Source organism: Erpetoichthys calabaricus, chromosome 8 (genome assembly GCF_900747795.2).
Source record: "Erpetoichthys calabaricus chromosome 8, fErpCal1.3, whole genome shotgun sequence".
NCBI lineage: Eukaryota > Metazoa > Chordata > Cladistia > Polypteriformes > Polypteridae > Erpetoichthys > Erpetoichthys calabaricus.
In genome coordinates, this window is record NC_041401.2 from 132,151,621 (window position 1) to 132,177,598 (window position 25,978).

Consider the following 25,978-nt stretch of genomic DNA (forward strand, 5'->3'; position numbering starts at 1 on the left):
TATATATATATTGTCCCAGATGGATGAGGACCCTACCCAGCCGGGACACCTGGATGGTCCCCGTGATGGACAATACCTCCCCTGGGCCATGAGGGGGCAGCTGCCCAGGTCTGCTTATGAGCCACTGGACCGGAGCTGGGACATTCATCCCTACCGGAGGACGTGGTCACCACCAGGGGGCGCCCAGAGAGTCGTGAAGTCCCGGATGGCAGCACTTCCGCCACACCAGGAAGTGCTGCTGGAAGAATTCCCAGGGGCACCCGGAGTGCTTCCAGGGACTCTCTTGACTCTTCTGCCACACCAGGAAGTGTCATCAAGGGGAGCACCTGGAGCTCATCCGGGTCAGTATATAAGGGACCGCCTCCCTCCAGAAGCTGAGCCAGAGTTGGGAGGAAGGAGATGAAGCTTGTGAGGAGGGGAGAGGCGGTGAGAAAGAGAAAGAAGACAGAGTTGGTGAAGGAAGGCATTGTGGTGCGAAAAGGAAATAAAGAAGTGTGTTTTGGACATTCTGGTGTCTGTCTGTCTGTGTCCGGGGGTATGCTTTCCACTATATATATATATATATATATATATATATATATATAGTATACTGCTCAAAAAATTAAAGGTAAACTTTTTAATCAGAGTATAGCATCAAGTCAACCCTCAAAACAGGAATGTTATAACAGGTGGAGGCCACTGACATTTTCCCTCCTCATCTTTTCTGACTGTTTTTTCACTAGTTTTACATTTGGCTATAGTCAGTGTCATTACTGGTAGCATGAGGCGATACCTGGACCCTACAGAGGTTGTACATGTAGTCCAACTTCTCCAGGATGGCACATCAATATGTGCCATTGCCAGAAGGTTTACTGTGTCTCCCAGCAGAGTCTTAAGGGCATGGAGGAGATTCCAAGAGACAGGCAGTTACTCTAGGAGGGATGGACAGGGCTGTGGAAGGTCCTTAACCCATCTGCTCCTTTGGGCAAGGATGAGCACAGATCGAGCCCTACAAAATGACCTCCAGCTGGTCACTGGGGTGAATGTCTCTGACAAAACAATCACAAACAGACACTCTCCTAAACACAGAGACAGCAAACTTCGACCGATCTTAAAAAGTCACATGGAGGAAGCGCAAGCAGCACAGGCCCACTATTATGACCATGGTACCACCCTCCGAGAATTCCAACCGGGGGATCGGGTCATGGTCTTGGTTCCAACCTCTCATTCCAAATTACTTGCCCACTGGCAAGGACCTTACAAAATTAAGGAGAGAAAAGGACTCGCCAATTATTTGGTGAAACAGCCCAATCCTCGACCAAGGGAGCGGATTTATCATGTGAACTTGCTGAAGCCGTGGAAGGAAAGGGATCCAGATCCCTTCTCCGCTCAGCCGCCGCTCATTCTGTACCCAATCTACTATCCTTAATTTCGGGCCAGAGATAAATTCCAGACAGGGACAGGAGCTGGCAGCTATCCTCTCCGTCCACGAGGTTGTGAGCGAGAAACCTGGACAGACCTCTCTGATTGCGTATGATATTGTGACTCAACCTGGGGTTGTCATTCGAGAACATCCCTATTGACTACCCAAAGCAAAGAAAGTTGAAATCAAACGCATGCTGGACCTAGGTGTGATAGAGGAAAGTTATAGTCCCAGGTCCAGTCCCATTGTATTGGTTACTAAGCCTGATGGAAGTTGGAGGTTTTGCAATGACTTCCGTTGGCTTAATCAAGTTTCCCAATTCAATGCTTATCCAATGCCTCGAGTGGATGACCTCCTCAAGAGGCTCGGACAAGCACAATTCTTGACCACACTTGACATGATAAAGGGGTATTGGCAGATTCCTTTAACGGACTCCGCAAAGGCCAAGACCGCATTCAGTAGCCCTAGTGGACCCTGGCAGTATTGTGTTCTTCCATTCGGATTACATGGGGCACCTGCAACTCTTCAGCGTCTGGTGGATAGAGTGCTCCGCCCCCATAATGCGTATAGTGCTGCCTACCTGGATGACGTCGTCATCTACTCCAGCACATGGAAGGAACACGTACAGCAGCTCACTGCAGTACTTTGGACACTGGGAAAAGCTGGGCTTCAGATTAATCCGAAGAAATTATTTTTTGGATTGAATGAAGCTAAATATTTGGGCTACCTGGTGGGTCGGGGTTCTGTTAAACCACAGTGTTCAAAGATTGACACCATAATACACTGGCCCCATCCACGAACCAAGAGGCAGGTCCAAGCCTTTCTCGGACTAGCTGGGTATTACCACCGGTTTGTAACCCGGTTTTCAGTGAGAGCGGCGCCCTTGATTAATTTAACAAGGAAGAGGGCTCCGAATAATGTGGTATGAGATGATACGACGGAGGCTGCATTTAGTGACTTAAAACAGACCCTTACGTCAGCACCAGTGTTGAAAGCTCCTAATTTTTGTCTTCTTTTCATTCTCCAGACTGACGCTTTGGACACAGGCCTGGGTGCAGTGCTGAACCAAAATGTCGATGGTGTTGAACACCCCATCATGTACCTGAGCTGGAAACTGTTGGAATGGGAAATCAGGTATGTGGCGGTGGAATGAGAAGCACTTGCTATTACAGTAAATGGGCGATTACGCAGTTGAGGTACTACCTCCTGGGTCTGGAATTCACTCTCTTGATGGATCATGCGCCCTTACAGTGGATGGCCCTACACAAGGAGTTGAATCCTCAAGTCACCAGGTGGTTTCTTGATCTTCTTCGCTTGTTCATTATAGCGGACCCCTCCATTCCAACGCAGATGATGCAGGATGCTTGACCCGGCGGGTCTGGGCTGAGGGGGGGGCCTTGTCACACACATGTGATTAGGAGGCAGCCAAAGGGCTTAAGTAATGGTAATACTATGCCAGACCAGGGGGTGGCAGAGTGTGCTGATTGTCTTTCACCATTCTCAAGAAATCCCATCGGCTTCTGGCGCCACTGATGACGGCACTTCCGGTGCCACTGATGATGTCACTTCCGGTCCCAAAGATGTAACTTCCGGTTCCGGTCTGGATGACCTCATTTCCTCTACAAACCTTTAAAACTGCCATCTTACCTCCACTTGATGAGTTCTGTTTTGAGCTCTGTCTTGTAAACAACTCAACCTTTTTGCCAAACCTTTTGCAGCCAGGATCATATTATATTTTCTGACTGTTTTTCACTTGTTTTGCATTTGGCTATAGTCAGTGTCATTACTGGTAGCATGAGGCGATTCCTGGACCCTATGGAGGTTGCACAGGTAGTCCAACTTCTCTAGGATGGCACATCAATATGTGCCATTGCCAGAAGGTTTACTGTGTCTCCCAGCATAGTCTCAAGGGCATGGAGGAGATTCCGGGAGACAGGCAGTTACTCTAGGAGGAATGGACAGGGCCGTAGAAGGTCCTTAACCCATCTGCTCCTTTGGGCAAGGAGGAACAGGATGAGCACAGACTGAGCCCTACAAAATGACCTCCAGCTGGTCACTGGGGTGAATGTCTCTGACAAAACAATCAGAAACAGACACTCTCCTAAACACAGAGACAGCAATCAGGCAGGGTTATGGCCAGGTTAGTGGCGAAGTAATCCTGTTCCTTGAATTTATAAAGTTCCTTGCATCACCCATCAACAGCATGTACTTATACCACAACCACAATCGACTCGGATCTGCTTTAGCTGTGAGCCACTTCAGTGTTGGGAACCTGCAACCCGGCAACCAATAAACTGTCTTCCATAGATGTGGTGCCCACGCTTTGGGACACTCTTTGGCATGTCGTCCCATTGTGGGGAGACCCAATCAAGTTTAGAAACCTTACAATATATATATATATAGTGAAAAAGGCGCTATATAGGCGCCTGACCGGACACAGATGGACATGGAGGCACACGTAAAATAAACAAAACGATTTATTTTTTTCTTTACCTGTGGGTGCACGTCTTCCCAGTGTCCTACAGGTAGTACACAGTCCCACGCAGAAACACCAAATAAAACACAGAATAAAGCACTCTCTTCCTCCACCACTCCTCCCTGGCAACTTCGTCCTCCTCCTCCTGATTCTGGCTCCTCGAGTGGTGGCTGCTGGCCCCTTTTATAGTTCACGCGGAAGTGCTCCAGATGCTTGATTGGTGAGTTCCGGCTGCACTTCCGGGTGTGGTGAAAACACTGCCCACAAGGGCTCAGGAGTTCCAGCTGCAGCCCCTCCGGCGGTGCCTGCAGGACCCAACAGGGCTGCCCCAAACTCCAATTCCCATGGAGCCCCGCGGGAAACCGAGGCACCGCTCCAACCCAGGGGGACAGCCATCTAGCGTCCAGGGGGAGGTATTGCACTGTCTATTGCTGCTATTTCCAGGGGTCCACAGTGCATCCAATAACTGAGTGTTCCATTTTAATTAGACTGTTGATTAGGCAGGCCTTTCTTGAAATAATGTTACCAGCTTTGCACACCACAGTGTAGAAAACTGCACTGGCTGTAGAAGATGTGAAGGATGTCACTTCTCAAATTAATGAAATGCAGTTTCCTAAGGAAAAAGAGCCTGCTCTGCTCTTTCTTTTATATTTTCTCTGTCTTCCAAGACCAGTCCAACCTGTTATTAATGTGGACACCCAGGTACTTGTAAGAGTGGACCACCTCTACATCCGCTTACTGAATAGTGACCAGATATAAAGGCTCTTTGGTGAAGGGAAAGTCAATAACCAGTTCCTTGGGTTTGCTGTTGTTAAGATGCAGACAATTCTCTTTGCACCAAGACACAAACTATTCCACCTAACTCCTATATTCTGCTTCATACCCTTTAACAATACATCCCATAAGTGCAGAATCATCTGAGAATATCTGCAGGTGACATGACTTTATGTTATATTTATAGTCTGAGGTGTACAGAGTAAAGAGTAAAAGAAACAGGACGGTTCCTTGTGGTGCTCCAATGCTCCACGTCCATATCAGAGACACAGTCCTTGAGTTTAGCAAACTGCGGTCTTTCTAACAGATAGTCTAGTTTATCCCTTAACATGGATGGTTGGATGGTACTGAATGCAGTGGAGAAATTAAATAACATAATCCTTACAGTGCTGTCAGTTTTGTCCAGGTGAGAATAAGCCTTGTGGAGCAGATATATTGTACAGTATATTTGCATCCTCCACTCCAATCTTTGTCCAAAAGGCAAACTGCAGAGGGTCCTGGTGGTCTACCACAAGAGGACTCATATAGTCCAGGACCAGTGTCTCAAAGGTCTTCATGATGAGAGACGTACGTGCCACTGGTCTGTAGTCATTAGGTGAAAAGGGGCCTGTCTTCTTTGGAACAGGAACAATGCAGGATGTTTCCACAAAAGCCGCAGTTTTTGAAGCCTTAGTGACAGAGAAGACAACAAAGTTGGTTAGCACAGGCCTTAAGAACTCAAGAACTAACTTCATATGGTCCCACATCTTTTCCTGTGTGTAGCTTCCTTGGTTGTCTCCTTACTTTGTCGTCAGTTATGACAGCCCATACTGGTGATGTAGTAGGGATATTGTGGGGAGACTGGTCATTGGAAGAAGGTGTCAGTGGGAGGGAAAATCTATTTTAAAAATGGTTCAGGGCATTAGCTTTGTCCATATCCCCTTCTAGCACCTGAACCCTGAAATGATTGAATCCAGTAATTATACCCAATCCATTCCAGAGATACTTCATTATGAAGTCTGATTGAGATCATTGATGTTAGGTCTAGTGGCCTCAGAAACCCTGCAGATTTTTTTTTTTCTCCAGCTCTCTGGAGTTTTTTTTTCTCTCCTCCCTGGCCATCAGACTTTACTTTATTCTTTGTTAATTAATATTGCCTCATTTTATTTTTAGATTTTTTTCTTTTTCTTTCTTGATCTTGTAAAGCACATCGAGCTACATCATTTGTATGAAAATATGCTATATAAATAAAATGTTGTTGTTCATATTTATCTGAGTGGGTATGTTTTGTATTTTTGCTTTATAAACTTCCTTTCCTTCTACTCAGCTTTTTCTTCAGCACATGCTGAACATCCTTCACAGCAAGGTTATTATTATTATTATTGGTATTTTATTTAAGTTTTTATTTCTATATTATTTCTGACCTTACTTGGAAATTCAGTTTAGTTTTAGCTTTAATTTAGTTTTTATTTCACAAGGACATTTCTATTTTATTTCTATATATATATATTAGTTTCAGTAATTATGGTATGGCTAAAGAGGTACTGTGGAGTTTAGTTTTGTGTCACAATCAGATGGAACTTTACAGTTAATGCGTTTGGATGTGAGTTTAATGTTAATGGAAGCTTACAACACTACATGATTTACTATCTGGTATTGTTTTTTGTCTGATAAAAACGAGCATAATCAAAACCAGATGCTAAATATGAACATTTTTATTCAATTTTATAATTTTCAAAATATTTTCGATGTCATTTGTGCTGAACAAATGTGTGCTGACTGTTGGCACTTTTTATCTTTTCATTTTTTTCCCAGAATGGGCTATTTTGTGATGAAATTTTGGTGAATTTTAAGGTTTGAGGGTTTTTGCTCTAAAAGTCTGCAGCACACAACATGTCCTGCTCCAAGACAATGTGCTTACAGTTGATGCCTTCAATATTGTATTCAAAAATGTCCCATAATGTTATTTGTTATTTTCTACCAGCCATTTTGATGTCTGATTCCATCTCAGGCACATACACTTTATAGACAGAATTTTGCCTCCTGCTGGCCTGAAAACATATGAAAATCAGAAAATAGATTCTACTATGTTCTGGCAGATGTGATCATGAAAATCATGGGGGCTTAGGAAGAACAGGGCTCTTACGCTTAAATAAGTGTGCAGACCCCAGTGTTTATGTATATAGACCACACAGAGACATTTTCCACAAGCCAAATCTGACTGCTTTATTCAAACTGTCAACTGCCAACAGGACTCACTGTCTGTTTATATAGTGGGAAGGTGGCAGCATAACCCCTTAACACCTACCTAGCTGTATTAAGGGAAACAAAAAATATCTATTTTCTAAACTCATTTACCCTGCCCAGGATTGTTTCCTGCCTTGTGCCCTGTGTTGGCTGGGATTGGCTCCAGCAGACCCCCGTGACCCTGTGTTCGGATTCAGCGGGTTGGAAAATGGATGGATGGATTTATCCAGAGCAGGATTGCAGGAAACCTGGAAACCTGTACTCATTCCTGTGCACATACTGTATCTTGGGCTGAGTCAGAATTACAGATAACATGCCGTCATTTATAAATAGACTGAAATTCTGTAAGGGATTATCTGTATCTAATACTTCTCTTGTGAGCCCTGGAGATCCAGTGAATGGCAGCTTTGAAAGCTGCTGAGAACACTCAAAACAAAATCATCAACTTAGTATGCTTCACTAACACTTGAACCAGAATCTGTCATGCTGTCACTGTCAGCTCCTGAAGAACTGTCATTATTATCACTGAGTAAATTGCTTTCTTCATCTCATGCTTTACGCACCTGTATTCAGCTTGCTTTGTCACCGCAAATACTATGTGAACACCTGCCCTTTATCACCAGCCGCTGCTTACTGGATGAATATATGCAGGCGGCTCATGGTGGATGACTTTCTGTTTTAGAGTTAAAAGTTACAAGGGTTAAAGACTAATGGCAGGAATATTTATTCAAAAACCAAATATGAAATTCTTATTAATATATTTTGATTAATTTCGGACCCCCTGCAGCTCAGGTTAGCCCTTGCATAAGTCCAGTTCTTACAAAAACTAAAAATATTTTTAGTAAATTGTTATTTTATTTCAGTTAGTCTTTCCAAGTTAGTTTTGTTCAGTTTTAGTTTCTCATTTCTATTTTGTTAATTATTTTATTTCAGTTTACGAAAATGTTTTTTTATTAATAATTTCAGTTTGATTTTAGTTTTCTTTAACTATAATAACCTTGCTTCACAGCTTCTTAGTCACTTTGATTTAAATGCTGTCTTTTTCTCATTCAGGAAACCTTTTAGTGCCTTATTAATCCAGAGGTTGTTGTTGAGAAAGTAACATACTGTCTTTGTTGGTACCACTGTTCCAACACAGAAGTTAATACTCTCTATGATGCAGTGACTGCACCCATTAATATTGTCCCCATGTGACTCACACATCCTTTCCCAATTTGTCATTCAGGGTCATTCAGAGCCATTTCAGTCTCTAGGCTCCACTTCTCACTATTCTGGTGGTAGCAGGTTGCCATCTAACAACAGGCATGTAATTGGTAATAAGATTAATCAGGTTGGGGTCATATTTGCCTAACAGTACCAGTAGTTTACATTTAAAGGCATCTTTAAAATGTGAATAGAGTAGGTCCAGCTTGTTGGTTCCTTGAGTGGAATAAGTCACAAATTGATAGAAAAATATGGAAATAAACTGTGGAAGATCCCACATGAATATTTTATAATAAATGCAATTAAGGAAACATTGACAACATTTTACATTTTTACATTACATTACTGGGATAGATGGAGAAGGATGATCTTGTGTGGTGACCCCTAAATGGGAGCAGCTGAAAGAAGAATTTCCTAATATGTTTTCTGCAACAATTAGAAATATACTTTCTAATTTTATGTGTGTGCTTTAAAACTTACTAGTGATTTTCAAAAAGTGCTGAAGAGTGCTCACAAACAATGATTTAGTGAATCAGATTGCAGAAAACTGTCACATTCATAAAATTAATAGAACATAGGACTGTATTGCAACAGTGCCATAAGTTACAATAGTGGCAGGAGCATCCCCCACTAGGCATTCTAAAAAACATAACTGTTAAAAAGTAATTTGATATTATAATGATGTACCATCCTAGAATGTTAAATGTAGTGGGTCTTTTGAAAAGTGGGAGGGTCTACATTCCTTCCAACATCAATCATGGCTTCAGAGTACTTTCATCAGATGGAGGTGGTGCCTTAAAATAATGGAAAAAAAGAAATGATTACAAAACCAAATTAAAACTGTGAGTTTAATAGGTTTTAAAAACTGTTTCACAGTATTAGCCTGGCATACCTCTATTTGAGATTTTTAATGCATATGAGCAAAAGGCCTCCTCACCAATTGTTTTAATACTTTTCTTTTGGATTAATGAACAAACCAGTGTTTAAGGATTTAAGATTACAACAGGGTATTTAAGGGTTAGGCACTCCAAAATATAAGAAGACACTACAAAATATTAGGAGGAGTATGGACCAAGATTCTTAAGAATTTTATATATGACTAAAAGTACTTCAAATTTAGTTCTAAAGGACACAGGTAAACAATGTAATGAAGCTAAGACCGGTGAAATATGGTCAGATTTCTGGTAGTTGCTTGTTGATCTAGCTGCAGTCAATTTAATCTTTTTAGATAATCCTGCTAGGAGTGAATTACAACAATCTAGTCATATAAAAGCAAGAGAATCCTTTAATTTTTCAGCATCGTGAGATGTTATAATAATCCTATTATGTTCTATGGTAAATATGTGATTTGAAGTTTCGCTCTGATTCCATAATAATGTCTTAATTATTTATTCATGGCCAGAGTTGTAACAATAGATGATCAGGTTTATAGAAGTGGAAGGAACTCAGGCCTGTTACCAGATTCTATGATGCACCAATGCATCTATGATGTTTCCTGTGCTTGACATTATATTGTTGTGATATGTGAAGGGATTTGCAGACACAGCAGCACCACTGTTGACTAACTGAGGCAACGAGAATCGAATCGGTGGGTAACACAGTGCAATTCATCATTGTGACAGCTGATTTCCCATTGGGATTAATAAAGTATCTATCTATCTATCTATCTATCTATCTATCTATCTATCTATCTATCTATCTATCTATCTATCTATCTATCTATCTATCTATCTATCTATCTAAAGAGCCCAATTACTGCACCTGTTTGAATGTTTTCAGACATCAAGAATTCTGGATACAAACACCAGTCACTCAGGCACTAGATAAGTCCTCTCCAGATAAAAGGAGAGATGAAGATGGCCATTAGCTAATAGAGCTGCTGCTTGAACAGACTGAATTGGAACTGCTGCGTTACATGACTAGTGCTCCTGTCAGTTGTTTCAGTCTACAGCAGATTGCACTTTCCTCAACTGGTATCTGACTTTTAAAGTGAAGGAGGTGCAGGTGTTGAGATGGTTGTCAATGCTATACTGGCACAAAGTCAGATTCAGCTTTCCGACAAATGCCACTATTTTGCCAAAGCTGAAAAATATCTGGGCAACATTGCTGAGTGCTATGCAGCACAAGATCTACTAAAAAAGATACTATGCTGCATAGCATCACTACTGACAAGTTCCAGCAGGACCTGAGAAAAGGAAAAGGACCTGGAACTAACTGTTGTCAAAGCATTGTTGATCAAAGAACAGTGCCCATTGTGGACTGAAGTAATACTACATGAGCCTGCAATGAATGCATATGTCTTTCAGTGACAGAAAATAGCTCAGTGGAACATACTGCTCTGTTGACACTGGGAGCATCTATTACCTGGCCACTTCCTTTGGCAACTGCTGATGCCATGGAACCTCCAACTTCAGGTTCTTCAGGGTGTGTATGGACCACTCATGGTATGGTACTTAGGAGAGGCAAAGAGACTGAAGGCAGCTAAGGCTTTTTGTAAACAGGTAGACAGGTTTGGAAGAAACTTGCCATAGTAATGTAACAGTGCCAGGTATGACCTAAGTCAGGGGTGGGCAAAGTAGGTCTACAGTTGTGAGTACATGAAACACAAAGTTTATTCTTTTATTATTTATTAATTTTTGTATTATTAATTTGTATTATATGTCTTTTTACTTGTCTACTTATAATTATTAAAGTGTGATTGGGTGTAGTAATCATAATCCACATGTCTTTTTCCATACAAACAACTGTAAATCAACTTTTGCTCACCTCTGAATTAAGTTCTCTTACATTTTTAGGAACTGGTGCCCTTTCCACTGCTTCCACTGCTTTTGAGTATGCAAACCTTCAGAGTCAATCACATGACCCAAGTAGCACACCAGCTTCTGAAAAAAGTTTACATTTCTCATTGTTAACTCACAGATAACATTCACAAAACTCTGTCTAAGTTTAGTAAATGCTCCTGTGTGTCTTTTCCAGTGATTAAAATGTCATATAAAAACACACAAACCCATCAAGACCCTGAAATACCTAACCTACACTGTGTTGAAAGATTGATGGAGCACTGGCTATACAATATGGTTTCCTATTCATTCTAAACAACCCCTTATGAGTGTTAATTGTGACGTAAAGCTTTTTCTTTTCATCCAAGTCAAATTGCAGATATGCCTGTTTTAAATCTAATTTAGTAACGTACTTTCCTTCGGCTAGTGTTGTAAACAAATCTCAAGTTTGGGGCAGTGGGTACTGATTCACATATAGCCAGGGATTTATGGTCATTTTACAATCACCACAAAACCAAACTGACCCTTCTTTCTTCAGTATGATAACTACAGGTGATGCCCATTCACTGTGTTGTACAGGTAAGAGGACTCCTTGCTTCTCTAGCTCACTCAGCTGCTTCTCAACAGCCTCTCATAATGCATATGGCACTGGTCCAGCTTTACAAAACTTTGGTGTTGCATCATGAGATACATATAACTTTGCCTTAACCCCAACTACTTCTCCGAGCTCTGTATTAAACACTTCACTGTACTCCTGGCCCAGTTTTTGCACTGGATCTGCTAGGTTATTTACCGTTGAAAGTCTAATTTAAAACCTTTATCCAATTTCGATCCATAAGTGCTTGTCCTTTACCACAGGCAATAAGAATCAGGAGCTGGGTTTTCTGCTCACCTAATTGCACTTCAACATCAATTTTGCCCAAAATCTCGAATGGCTGATTTGTATGTTTTCAAAACAACATCACAAGGTTGTAATTTTACATTCTTAAATTTTGAACTACATAAACTCTGGGAAATAACAGACATTGCCACCCCAGTGTCCACTTCCATGCACATTCTGTAGCCATTACATCTTATCATCAAACAGTAAGGTTTTATGAACTCAGATTATTTTCCTACAATAAAGGTCCATTAAGTTTTTGCTCCACTTCATTCCTAAATGAAGGAGCAGGATCCTTCTGCATGGAGTGTCCAGAGTCAACCTCTTTTAACTCTTGCTCATATATAAAGCATTAAATGGCCAAGGTCCGGCTTACTTGTCTGAAGTTATCATGACTTACAAACCAGAGCGCACATTAAGATCTCAAGATGCCGGTCTGCTTATGATTCCAAGCATTAATAAAATAACAGTGGGAGGTCGATCTTTTAGTTACAGGGCCCCTAAACTGTGGAATGGTCTGCCTGCTACTATAAGAGATGCCCCTTCGGTCTCAGCTTTTAAATCCCGGCTGAAGACTCACTACTGCGGTGGGTTGGCACCCTGCCCAGGATTGTTTCCTGCCTTGTGCACTGTGTTGGCTGGGATTGGCTCCAGCAGACCCCCGTGACCCTGTGTTTGGATTCAGCGGGTTGGAAAATGGATGGATGGATGAAGACTCACTACTTCAGTTTAGCATATACTGACTAGAGCTGCTGATTAACTGTACATACTGCATCTCTGTTGTTAGTCATTAGCACTAAAACATAAGTAACATGATAGTTATAATTGGATACTAACCCTCACCTATTCTGTTTCTCTTCTCTGTACTCAAATGTGGCACTTGGTGCCACGGCCCACCTGCCAAGTTGTTTTGCCTGCCTAAGGTAAAGTCATCCCTGATGGAGGATCACAGGAATCATGGGAAAGAGGGGTCCTTTCATCTGATTGGCTGGCCCAGCGCTGTTTCAGCCGTGGAATGGCCAAATGGGGGAGGCAGCTTGATAGATGAGGTCTCTAGGACTCTAAACATATCCAAATCATATTATGTGATATCATCTACTGTTAAATTCTGCTACGTACTTCTTAAATTTTTATTTTTATACTGTATTGAGAATTTGTACTGTTCTGTGTATTGTATTGTATTGTATTGTATTGTATTGACCCCCTTCTTTTTGACACCCACTGCACGCCCAACCTACCTGGAAAGGGATCTCTCTTTGAACTGCCTTTCCCAAGGTTTCCTCTATTTTTTCAGTACAAAGTTTTTTTGGGGGAGTTTTTCCTTGTCTTCTTAGAGAGTCAAGGCTGGGGGGCTGTCAAGAGGCAGGGCCTGTTAAAGCCCATTGCCGCACTTCTTGTGTGATTCTTGGCTATACAAAAATAAATTGTATTGTATTGTATTGTATCATCAAACACCCTCACACACTGTGCCCCAACTGGGTCCCTTATGTTCATTTAATGTAGAGGTACCAGTACCCTTGTTTTTATAGGCTCACTCCAGATATACCTTTTTCTTGCAGAAACTGCACTGGAAGTCTATAAAGCGGCACTCCTTTGCTGTATGACCCCTCCTGTTGCACCGATGACACTCCAAGGCCTGCAGATCCTGTTTGGCATTTTCTTCCAAAGCTGTGCAAATCAATGTTCTCAGCTCTTGGTTTGCCCTAGATGCTCTTCCTTTTGGTTTCATTCAATGGAGTAGATCTGTTCAAAGTAGAGGTGGTTGCTGGAATGTCTGTGTACTGGTCAGTGTGCTTTCAAAGTTATTTGTGACCTTGATCATTTTTGTCCATGTCAGTATTCCATCCTTGAAGCTGTTTAATACTTTCACATGCAATTCCTTATAGCAATGCTACATACAAATTGATCACATACCTGCTCTTCCAGTGCAGCTTGTCCTTTAAAAACCGCTATGTACTCAGCAACTGATTTATTGCTGTGCTGTTTCCAATTTCTAAAGGTGTATCTCTCCGCCAATACATTTTCTTTGACATATAAAATTCTCAAAGAACTTTGGAAAGGTCATTTAGTGGAACTTCACTAGGCTTCCAAATCTTTTAATAAAGCAAATGTCTTGGACCTACCACAGACAGAAAGACTGCCATTTTGCGACCCTCTTCAATATTATCTGCAAGTAAAAACTGTTGAAAATGGTCTTCATATGTTACAAAGGTCTCTACAGACTTGTTGAACGCCAGTCCTGTCCCGCTGCTGTACAGGGTCATCTCGACTGAACCTGTTTATTTCATCTGTTCCTCGTTGTGACTGTTGTGTCTTTGCACAAATTCAGATGGGAAGCAGATTAACAACAGGTGTTGTCTTCCTTTATGCAATATAACATGAACAATAATTGAACATTCCACAATACAAAAAAGAAACCCTGCAGCTCCTTGACTGTTAGCCTCGATCCTTCTCTGGATCACACCTCCCTGGTAAGATCTGAACTGAAACTGAACTCATCTGATCTCCTCTGACTGATGCAGTCTCATGCAATTTTCTCTTTTATATTCCATATCCTATGACCCATATACTGTATATATAAAAAAAACATCTCTTGAGCTAAACCTTTCCTTATATGGTATATATGAGCACAAATAAGTAAAACAGACATTTCTCTGTATACATTATTGTTTTTTTTCCCCATACATACCATTGAAAAAGTGTTTTTCGCTTGTTTATTATTACTTTGAAGTCAATCTTATGCCTTACACCAAACTAAAGGAACAAATGTTTATAACACAGCGTTAAATGAAAAAGTTGTTGGGCCTTTTCAACTAGCAAGTTATGATTACGTTATACAAAAACATGATACCTTGGTTTCTAGTACAGTATTTGTTATAGCACGACCAGCGATTGCCGTTGCTAGGTAGGACTTTTATTTTGATACTTTAAAAATACTCTTCGACCGGAAACAAATCTTTTAACCGACTCATCGGTGATATTAGAGTTTCCCGTATTCATTTTTCACCCGGGCTAGTGACGACCTGCGAAAATGTTAGAGGACCGGTAAGTAAGCAAACGCGCTTGCGCGACTCGCTTTGATTATTGCAGGGAGATTCGATATAGTGCACCGTTTTTTGATATGGAATGTCTGTTTTGGTTTATGAACATCGAATAATTTTGCCTGTTTTAATTGACTCTATAAACAGCGGAATTAACATAAGGTCATATGTTATTCAAAAAGTTAGATTATATTTACGTATGGGTCTTTTTGTTTGGTGTTGCTCTGCTCATTATGTGTTTGTGTACTTGGATCAGTTTCTCATGAATTGTTTGTGTACGTACAGCTTCGCAAAAGAGGAAGTTTTGATTCCTGGTCTTGCTGCCACTTGAATTCAGTTAATCGTTATAGACTGTCATGCCAGCAATTAAAGTAGATGTGTACAATCAACCGTTTACACTCTTTCTTATAATGTGTGTTCTTTAGCCCTTTGCTGAACCCTCATCACAGTACCAGCCAAGAGCTTCCTTCGCCGAATCTGAAACCCAGGCACCGGGATTTGATCGCTACACCTTGTGGTCCAGTTAAGTTCTTATAATCATTCAACGTAATACTATGACTGGATCTTTGATAATCTAAAATCTCTAAGGAGTGAGGGTTGACAAACGATTAATAAAATGATATGAATTTAAGTATTTCCTATTTAAGAGTGTGTTATGTTTTGCATTTATTTTTGTAGCATCTTTGGTCAAGATTTGCACAAATATTTTATTCAAGATAAACTGAATACACCGAATTAAACAAATTACAGCCTATCAATTGTTATGCAGTGGCAATATCTTTATTATGATGTATAGGTAAATGTATTTTGTGTTTTAAGCCATTATATTGACAAGTATGTCATAGTAGTGTTTCAGTTATCAAAAGTAAACTTCCTTGTGCATTGGCTTCATGCAGAAAATGTCGTTTTCATCACTTTATCTAGTTCTAGTATTTTCAAACTCACTTTACCAATTTCAGGCTGAGAGGAACTGTAGCAAATCCTGAAAGCAGTCCACAAGCATTCATTGCATAGTGTAGGAAATGCTCCAGTAAGTGTGTGTTTGTTTATGCATCTTGAGTGTGCAAAACAATATTGACTATAAAAAAAGAGTTTACTACAAAAAAATTAGCAGTCTCAAATGCATATTAAAAACAGTGGAGCAAAACCGAATATTTGCTGATTTGTTAAGGTTTTGTGGCTGTTAACATTACACGTAGTTAAAAAATCAATTTTGTGTTGCATTATTTCAGTAACAGTACATTTATTCAGTTTAGGATTGAATAGCAAAATGAAGGGCAGAGGATTAAGATTTACTTTTGAAACGTGTATGGCACCAGGAGACCGGAGAACTGGCATATTTTGCAATTTCCTGAGTTGTGTAATCCTAACAGATACCATTTTTATATGTTTGCTTCAGATTAAGCCCTGGTCAGAGCTGTCCTGCTTAGTGAAGTTATATTACTTCTTTGCAGTACTTTCACTCATGACAGTTATGGCAGTCACTGTCTGGAACATTTACAACCAAAACAAAGATAAGGCACATGGAGAGGATTTCACTGTATCCTTGATACAGCTCATCAGTACATGTAAGTTTACAGAAGCATTTACTGAAGACACAATCAATATTTTAAAACTCTTTTTTTGACAATATAATTAAAAAATATTAAGTTATACTTGCATGCATTCATTATCAATTTAATAAAATGTTATGATTCATATCCTCTTTGATAGGTTGTATTTGGATTGGTCCTCTTGAAGCTTTATGATCTAATATAGGTTGTATTTGGATTGGTCCTCTTGAAGCTTTATGATCTAATACTCCTTTTGATGCACAAATGTTTTTTAATTGTTACCTTAAGGAAAGGGACCAACAATAAGAGTAAATGTATCTGGCAGTCTACTAGAGGGGATACATTTTTATTATTAGAATGTTAAAGCAAACATGCCAGAACTGAACTTTCTACATTATTGTGCAGTGCCACTGATATTTAGTATTTTGAACCTCTGTAGGGTCCAGGTATCGCCTCATGCTACCAGTAGTGACACTGACCGTAGCCAAATGCAAAACTAGTGAAAAACAGTCAGAAAAGATGAGGAGGGAAAAATGTCAGTGGCCTCCACCTGTTAAACCATTCCTATTTTGGGGGTCGTCTCATTGTGGCCCCACTAGTGGACCTGTTGTTAATTTCATTAACGCCAAAGCAGCTGAAACTGATTAATAACCCCCTCTGCTACTTAAATGACCAGGCCAATATCCCAGAAGTTTCATTGACTTGATGCTATACTCTGATTAAAAAGTGTTCCTTTAATTGTTTTGAGGAGTACGTATGTATGTATGAATGTGTGTGTGTGTGTGTATGTATATACATATATATATATACAGGTAAAATTCCGTTATAGCGAACTCCAAGGGACCTAAAAAATATTTTGTTGTAATGAGATTCTGTATTTGTTACTATAGTGCTTTCTTTAACTTGTATCTACGCGTTTGCAATCATTTCAATAGCTTCATTTCACATTACTTTTAACCTCCTCCTGCCTACAAGTTATGCTGCCGAGAATTTTTTTCAGCATTTCCTTGCCATAATACACTTTCAGGGTGCGAATGATGCCCAAATCCAATGGCTGAAGCGCTGCCGTGCAATTGGGTGGGAGGTATTCAAAGCGAACATTATCTGAATGTGGAAGCATGTTATGGGCAGCACAGTTATCAGTCAGGAGCCGAATCATTATTTCTTCTTCATATTATGAGGTTTCTAAACTCTTTTGAAACCCCCCACCCAACGGGAACGACACGCTGAAGTGCGTCCTGAAGCGCGATTGCAGCGTCTGTGTAAGATTGTTTGTCCGTTGCTGGGGCAGGGCAATAGGAGGCTCACGTTGCTGCAGTGAAACGCCACAGAAGCAAATCATAAAAGATCAGGGTTGCGCTATAAGTCCCTGTCTTTCACCCCAAAACATGAGGCTTAGTCTCAGTACTTTATCAAAACCAGCTTTATTCAGCTTGAAACAGGAACAGCACAGTTATTTATTGTAGCGTGATCTGCCACTCTGCTATACACAGACATAGCAGTCAGGCAGGATCATGTCCAGGTCAGTGATCAAGTAATCCTGTTACAGTATCTGCATTTACAATTTACATGCTCCTAACCTTGCATCACCCATCAAGATCTTTTCTGTTTACTTTGGCGGAGAGACGCAGCATATCTGTGAGCCTGCTATTGCCCCGTACAGATGCGGAGATCACACTTCGGGATGCTCTTTGGCTTGCTGTCTAGTTGGGGGAGGTCCCAAGAGAGTTTACAAACTTCACATTTTCTTGAATGAGTGCGCATTAATAGGAATGTTTCTTGAACGAGCATCACTGAACAACATAAAAACGGCTTTTTCGACGTCTTCAAATGCAGCAGTTCAAATACGTTTGCAACCCGAGATTTTTCTACTTTTTTTGCACTGTCTTTCAAGAAAGTTGACAGTTTTGATGACGAAATTCTGAATTCACTGGCAACATCTTTTTTTTTTTCTTTCTTTTTTTTTTTTTTTTGCAGCAATTGATAGCTGCAAATAATTTAAGTTTTTTTTTTTCTCTAATATGAACTGTTATCGTTTTTCCATGTCTGCCGTTTCTATAGGAGGGTGACAATGAGTTAAATTCCAAGGGATGTTTTTCAAATGTTGATGAGCAATAAGTAAAAGTTATCACTGAAAACCGCAGGAAACAAAAAAGGCAAAAAAAAAACAGTACGAGGAAAGTTCGAAGAAAGAAAAAAAATGTCAGTGTTTCTGTTTGGGGATCATTGTTCACAACTGAGCTGCGGCCACAGAACTAACTGCTCTGTGGATGATTCATTCAGGCATTTCAAGGTCTTTTGTGCACTTCGTTATAATGAAAGTATCTGCTGAATATACTTTGTAGTAATGAGATTTCTATAGACTCGTGTCATATGGGGAAGCTGTCGCGACCATAAAAATACTTCGTTGTAATGAAAATTTAGTTGTAAAGATATTCATTATAATGGAATTTTACCTGTGTGTGTGTATAATATACAGTGGAACCTCGGAATGATTTGGTCGTGACCCAAAGTAATTTCCCCCATAGGATTGTATGTAAATACAATTAATCCGTTCCGGACCGTACGAGCTGTATGTAAATATATAATTTTTTTAAAGATTTTTAAGCACAAAAATAGTTAATTATACCATAGAATGCACAGTGTAATAGTAAACTAAATGTTTACTTCTTCTGCTTGGGCTCTCTCGCTCGCTCTCTCTCTCACTCTCTGTCTCGCTCTCGCTCTCTCTTGCCCACTTGTGCTCTCGCTTGCGCTCTTGCTCTATCTTGCTCGCTGTCTTGCTGCACAGGGAATGCACAGGGAGAGACTGAACACGTGTGTGTTCCACTGTATGTATGTATGTATGTATATGTATATATAAATATGTATATATGTAAAATAAGCACAAAAGACTTTTAAAGGTTTGGGGTTTTTAGCCCCATATACTATAGTAAACAAAAAAACACGGTCAGTAATTTCACTAAAATCAGAGACACAAGAGGACAGGTAGAGGGACAACTTATAGGGCCAGACGGGAAATTAAACAATGGGATGCTGGGAAAGACGTGATGGTGGACGGGCGGGTGACGTCATCAAAGGGGGACCAGATGGTAGAAAGGAACCCGGAAGTGCAGGAGATCCTTTAGTCATTCGGGTGGTTTTATGGTGGCGTTTCTTCATTCTTTCTGAAGAAACAAAGAAAGAGAGGTTAGTACACTGCTGTTGCCCCCTGGCACAACTTGCGTGTTGCGTCCTTAGCCTGCTCCCCATGCGCTCGTGTGTAACATGACCCCCACCCTTCAGCCCAGACCCATCAGATCGGGCGGCCCGAACCGAGAGGTTGTGAACTCGTGAGAGAGCGTCAGCGTTGGCTTGAAGGTTATCCCGGCGATAAGTGATGGTGAACTTGTACGGCAGCAAGTCCAAAAACCACCTGGTAACCCTAGGGTTTGAGTCCCTGTGAAGGGCCATCCACTGGAGGGCGGCATGGTCCATCACCAGGGTGAACTCCCAGCCCAGCAGGAAGAACCGCAGGTAAGTTACCACCCACTTGATGGCTAAGGCTTCCCGTTCCACCGCTGCGTACCTTGTCTCCCGGTCCAACAGTTTCCAGCTCAGGTAGATTATGGGGTGCCCGACACCGTCGATGCTTTGGCTCAACACAGCACCAAAACCTGTTTCCAAAGCATCGGTCTGGAGGAGAAAGGGAAGAGAAAAATCAGGAGTTCTCAGAACAGGTGCCGTTCTGAGGGCCATTTTTAAGTCCCAGAATGCCCATTTCGTCAAATCATTCCACACCACATTTAAACGAGCCCTTTTCTTTGTCAAATCCGTCAAGGGGGCGGTAGTAACTCGGTAGTCCTAAGAAGGCTTGCACCTGTTTCTTGACTATCGGACGGGGCCATTCCAGGATGTCTTTTATCTTGGAACACTCTGGTTTCACCAATCCTCCTCCTACCATGTAGCCCAAATATTTGGCCTTGTTCATCCCGAAATAACACTTCCGCGTTTTGATACGAAGCCCAGCTGTTGCTAGTGTCAGGAGAACCGTGTAAACCTGCACTACAAAGGTCCTTCCAGGTGCCGGAACAGATGACCACATCATCAAGGTAGGCGGCACAATAGGACTGATGGGGCCGTAGCACTGGCGAGCCTGGTTGTTATCGGGCTGTTGCCAGCGTCCGAGTTTGCCCCAAAACTCGAACACCTGGTTTCTAGCCGGGCGGTCGGGGTCGAATTTCCACTGCCACCACACCCTCGCCTGCTGGCCGGAGGTGAGGTAGTGATTGTAAATTTCGCTGCACAGGGCCCTTCAGGTAGGGTGCCAAGATGGATGCCCACTCCGTCCACAGCCACTGATTTCGGGTCGCAGTCCTCTCGAAGACGGACAGATGCTATTCAATATTGTCCGCTTCAGAGAGAGGAACGATAGGAGGTGGTGGTGGCTGCACGGGCTCCAGCTTTACAACTTCCACTGCTGCCAGCTGCCTTTTGGTTTTGGCAAGCTTCGTTTTCGTCACTGCCTGGTCTAGTTTGACGGCCTGGAGCTCGTTCGGCAAAGCAGTTTGGACGGAATTCAGGTCCTGCCCTTCTGACATCTTTGGGCTGAATCCTGGCAACTACGCCGTATCTAACAGGAAGAGGTGGTGGTACAGGGGTAATTGCCGAGTCGCAATTAAATGATCACTGGTTTTTGTCCGGTGGCTTCCTTTGTTGTTTTATTTTTATTTATTTATTTATTACAAATAAAGTAAGAAAGGCGCTATAAATACGTAAGGAATTACTATTCTTATTATTATACGTGTGAATGCGTGATCAAATTCAGCCGCTGCATAGTGGGGTATAAATAGGTACACTGTGCTTGACAATACCACATGTTCATTGAAATAATTGCATAGCAAGGTGCACACGCAATACAAACATAATGTGTATATTATTGAAGTAAAGGTTCATATAAATTGATTATATGAAATGATATTTAGTATACAAATTTTTAACAAGTTGAGCTATGTAAACTGGTTAAAATACACAAATTTATACATGTATTTATTTATAGTTCACATATAGTGTATATATTATTAAAATAATTATATAAAAATAATATAGAATGGTATAGAATCTGCGTCGTAGACATGTTTTGTTATTTCTACAAAGAAGTCTTCAATTGGTTTGGTTTAAAAAAATCTTACGTCACACTTGTGAACCGTTGAAAATCGCTGATCTAAACCAATGGATATATATTTGAACAGGTGCTCTAAAATATCTGTGCCTCATAGAATTCAGTGTCCCTTCTCTTAGGTGCAGTGAGATGTGATTGTTGCAGAATTCCTCTTGTTCGCGTGCCTTTGTGCGCCACATGTCTTTTGTTTTAACGCATGCTTCGTGCAAAATGCTGTCATATGCTGTCAGTAAACATGCACGTGCAGCGATGTCCTGTTGTCTGCGTTCTAAGGCTGCAGGTATATTAAACGCTATTGACGTTTTGCTGGGGTGCTCTGTGATTGACGGTGGACAGTAAACTTTATTAAAATGATATCGAAAAATACCAGTCGTCAGTTGTATTTTTCAGTCGTTTTGCTGTGTTTACTGTTCTGTTACCAAAAAATTCTTCAACAGCTCATCAACAAAGAAACATGGATAGTAAGATATAGTAAAATATCAGTAATAATAATACATTGCTCAACACCCAGTAACACTTTACAAATACATTTAAAAGATAGCTCTTTAAAATAAATGTAGCAATCCATTGTCATGCTATAAGTGATAGCTTGCTCTTAAACATTTACACAGGTGGTTGTTCCTGGGGATAAAAAAGGAAGAAAAAAATCCATGGGAAAGGCTTTGTTGTTGAACTCAAATTTCACCTCCGCCATATCTATACTAATAAAAGGCAAAGCCCTCACTGACTGACTGACTCATCACTAATTCTCCAACTTTCCGTGTAGGTGGAAGGCTGAAATTTGGCAGGCTCATTCCTTACAGCTTACTTACAAAAGTTAGGCAGGTTTCATTTCGAAATTCAAAGCGTAACGGTCATAACTGGAACCTCTTTTTTGTCCATATACTGTAACGGAGGAGGCGGAGTCGTGTATCGCGTCATCACGCCTCCTACGTAATCAGGTGAATGCCCAAAGAGCGCTGAAGAAAACATTCTCCGTCAACCCCCACACTCCCCCCGCCTTGAGTGTCTTTTAATACTGTGTAAGCATACATATTAACACATGTGCAATTAAACGTGTGCATTTACGGGGTGATTTCTCAGGCTTAAAAGCTCGCCTTTTATTAAAAAAATAAATGCAAACTGTTTTCATTCTGAAGGGCACAAACCACGTTGGATTTTGTAATGATAGTTGATTAGTAAGGTCTATTAAGAGATACTTACAGAATGATTAGTAATGCCTGTGAATGCGGACGCAAGTAGGAGAATGGGCGTGAACTAAAGAACGAGTAGTAACATGTACAGTAAATGTCTCTAAAGTCTGTCTATTAAAAAGTTATTATATCTTTCAATCCTGTGTATTGATTAAACTATGAACCTAACAAGATCACTACATGGTGTCAGAAGTGGCGGATTGGAAGAGGAATGTGAAGAAGAGGTTCAGCTTTTCAACGAGTCTCATGTCTGTGAGTAACCCGAAAACGTGGTCAGAAAGCGCTAAGACGTTCTAGCAAAAGAGAAAAAAAAATATGGAAGGATTACAGCCCCTACCAAATCTCCAGTTAAAGGGAAATGTAGCTGAAAATTGGAAAAGATTTAAACAGAGATTCGAGTTGTATCTTGCTGCGAATGAAGCAGATAGGAAAAGTGAAAAAATGAAAGCTTCTATGCTTCTACATGTAATTGGCGAAGAGGCGCTAGAGGTGTATAACAATTTTCAGTTTGAAGAAGATGGAGACAATATGAAATTGAACAAAATAGTTGAAAAATTCGAAGCGTATTGCAACCCAAAGCGCAATGTGACGTTTGAGCGGCACAAGTTTTTTACATGTTTCCAGAAAAGCGGCGAAACAATAGACCAGTATGTGACGGAATTGCGTAATAGGAGCTGTTCTAAGAAGAAACCGTCGAGACATCAAAGGACCAATAATAACCTCTAATCAGAACACTACACCAGCGAAACAAATATTAACGAGAAAACAAGTATAAATCAGGAAAGAACATCTCAACTGCAAACACAATTAACCAGAAGATCAAAACGTCAAGTAAAACCACCAGAACGACTCATTGAGACATGTTGAGGATTAAAGGAACATTTTCAATTAAGAAATGCTGAATTCCTTTAACAGTTGTACTTTTTATACATAGTTTGAATGTTGGATATATGCCTGAAATGTTCTGGATAGTTCAGTTGTTTGAAGTGATAAAGTTTATCAAAGTAGCATTTGAAATGTATAACATTACTAAGCTTATAAGTACTGCCTTACTTCTCTTTAACACTAGAATTACCAGAGCCTACGAAAAAACTCGTATATCCGGCCCACCTTAAATCGCTTCTTAAAACCTTTCTCACCTCTCCGCCAGCGTCTTTTGTCATCTAAATGTACTGATAAAGACAAGCTGCCAGCAGCCGGCTATTCCATCCCCCCAACGACTTAGAACGTAAACAGGCTTTTCCCAGCTCTTGCCTTGATTGATTACCTGGGAGTGAAGTGGAGTTTTAGAGTAGAAATAATAAGATTGTTATTTGAAACACACGCATTTCATATGTGTTGCATTTCTACAGTAATCTGTGTAAACACATTGTTAAAACAGAAACGTGTTATATATTCTAGTAGCAATTGACAAAATGTAGGCATAAACTATATAATGTATGAAGCCTGAAGTCCAAATATCAAAGAAACACTTTCACAAAAGGTACAAAAAAAAGCCACCGCCAAAAAAACCCGCCTTAGTGTGAGACATTGACATGATTTAACTATCACTGCTTCCGTGGAGTAACAGTATCAGTCACTGACTGGGAATCAGAAGGTCATGAGTTCGATCCTGCACAACTTCCATTTGAGAAGTGTTCTTATTTTCACTATTTTAGAATAAAAAGATACATTTGATTTCAGTCTGTAACAGCTGGTGTAATTTATGATATTTGTAAAGGTTACCTTTATTTTTTTTAAATTCACTTTTCATTGTCTCAGTCGCGTTCAGGATCCATCCCTACCGCCCCCCACCTGACACTGCTGTTTTTACATAAAGACGCGCTGATTTAGTGTGCGCAAGAACATGCAGGTGGCCAGTTGCTGAGTGCTACAACGCACATTTTAAAAAAAGAAAGAGACAAATATATGTGACGTTTTGAAGAAATCATTTTATGACGCGAATAGTACCAATCAGAAAACATCGTCGAAGTAATGCAATATTATTTGAAAACGAACAGCGTCAGGTTGGGTGTGAAGTTATACTGGGGCGGTAGGGCTGGATCCTGAACGCGACTGAGACAATGAAAAGTGAATTTAAAAAAAATAAAGGTAACCTTTACAAATATCATAAATTACACCAGCTGTTACAGACTGAAATCAAATGTATCTTTTTATTCTAAAATAGTGAAAATAAGAACACTTCTCAAATGGGAGTTGTGCAGGATCAAACTCTTGACCTTCTGATTCCCAGTCAGTGACTGATACTGTTGCGCCACGGAAGTAGTGATAGTTAAGTTATGTCAATGTCTCACACTAAGGCGGGTTTTTTTTGGCGGTGGCTTTTTTTTTGTACCTTTTGTGAAAGTGTTTCTTTGATATTTGGACTTCAGGCTTCATACATTATATAGTTTATGCCTACATTTTGTCAATTGCTACTAGAATATATAACACGTTTCTGTTTTAACAATGTGTTTACACAGATTACTGTAGAAATGCAACACATATGAAATGCGTGTGTTTCAAATAACAATCTTATTATTCTACTCTAAAACTCCACTTCACTCCCAGGTAATCAATCAAGGCAAGAGCTGGGAAAAGCCTGTTTACGTTCTAAGTCGTTGGGGGGATGGAATAGCCGGCTGCTGGCAGCTTGTCTTTATCAGTACATTTAGATGACAAAAGATGCTGGCGGAGAGGTGAGAAAGGTTTTAAGAAGCGATTTAAGGTGGGCCGGATATACGAGTTTTTTCGTAGGCTCTGGTAATTCTAGTGTTAAGAAAGGAAGATGTAATGATAGTTGATTTTAAGACTTATTGACTGAAACGGGCTTTCACGAAAAAAGTTAGGGCTTTGCTACAGGATACACCCTCCACAAGTTAAGGAAGTAAAAATAAAGGTATATATTTCTGTTTTATTTAAACCTTTTAAGTTCGTATGCATAGCCCCATTTGGCTGTTTTAGTTTTTTTTTTTCTTTCTTCAGTAATATTTAATCTCCTTAAAGAAAAACAACATATGCATCTCTTTAGTAATATTTTAGTGTAAAAGGATAACCAGTATTTAAACCTTTTATGTTATAAAGTTATTTTACACAATGTTGAAAAATTAATAAGAAAGCTACTTATTTTGGCAGCTGCTGCTTTAATTTTCAATGAAATGAAAAAAGCTCTCCAAGAGAAAACCTCAATGAAGAAGAAACTGTTTGCACTATCTAAAAAGGAGAAACCCTCATTTATAAAGGTTTGCTGCAGATGACTTAACTGAAAATAAATGAATAGTTCCTATGTGTATAATACATATTTATCTAT

At 40.4% G+C, this 25,978-nt stretch overlaps 1 protein-coding gene across 4 annotated transcripts in view; it reads left to right on the top strand.

Moving 5' to 3' along the window:
• The first annotated feature begins 14,692 nt into the window (after positions 1 to 14,692).
• LOC127529044 (uncharacterized) overlaps positions 14,693 to 25,978 on the top strand; it is a 106,788-nt gene continuing 95,502 nt past the window's right edge. For 3 of the 4 annotated variants that reach the window (XM_051931391.1, XM_051931394.1, XM_051931392.1), the window contains exons 1-3: positions 14,829 to 14,944; positions 15,208 to 15,304; positions 16,182 to 16,350. In XM_051931391.1, coding sequence (XP_051787351.1) covers positions 14,868 to 14,944; positions 15,208 to 15,304; positions 16,182 to 16,350 — 343 coding nt within the window. In that variant the 5' untranslated portion in view covers positions 14,829 to 14,867. Of the gene's footprint in view, positions 14,787 to 14,828; positions 14,945 to 15,207; positions 15,305 to 16,181; positions 16,351 to 25,978 lie in introns of those variants that run through there. The other variant, XM_051931393.1, reaches the window with a different exon arrangement.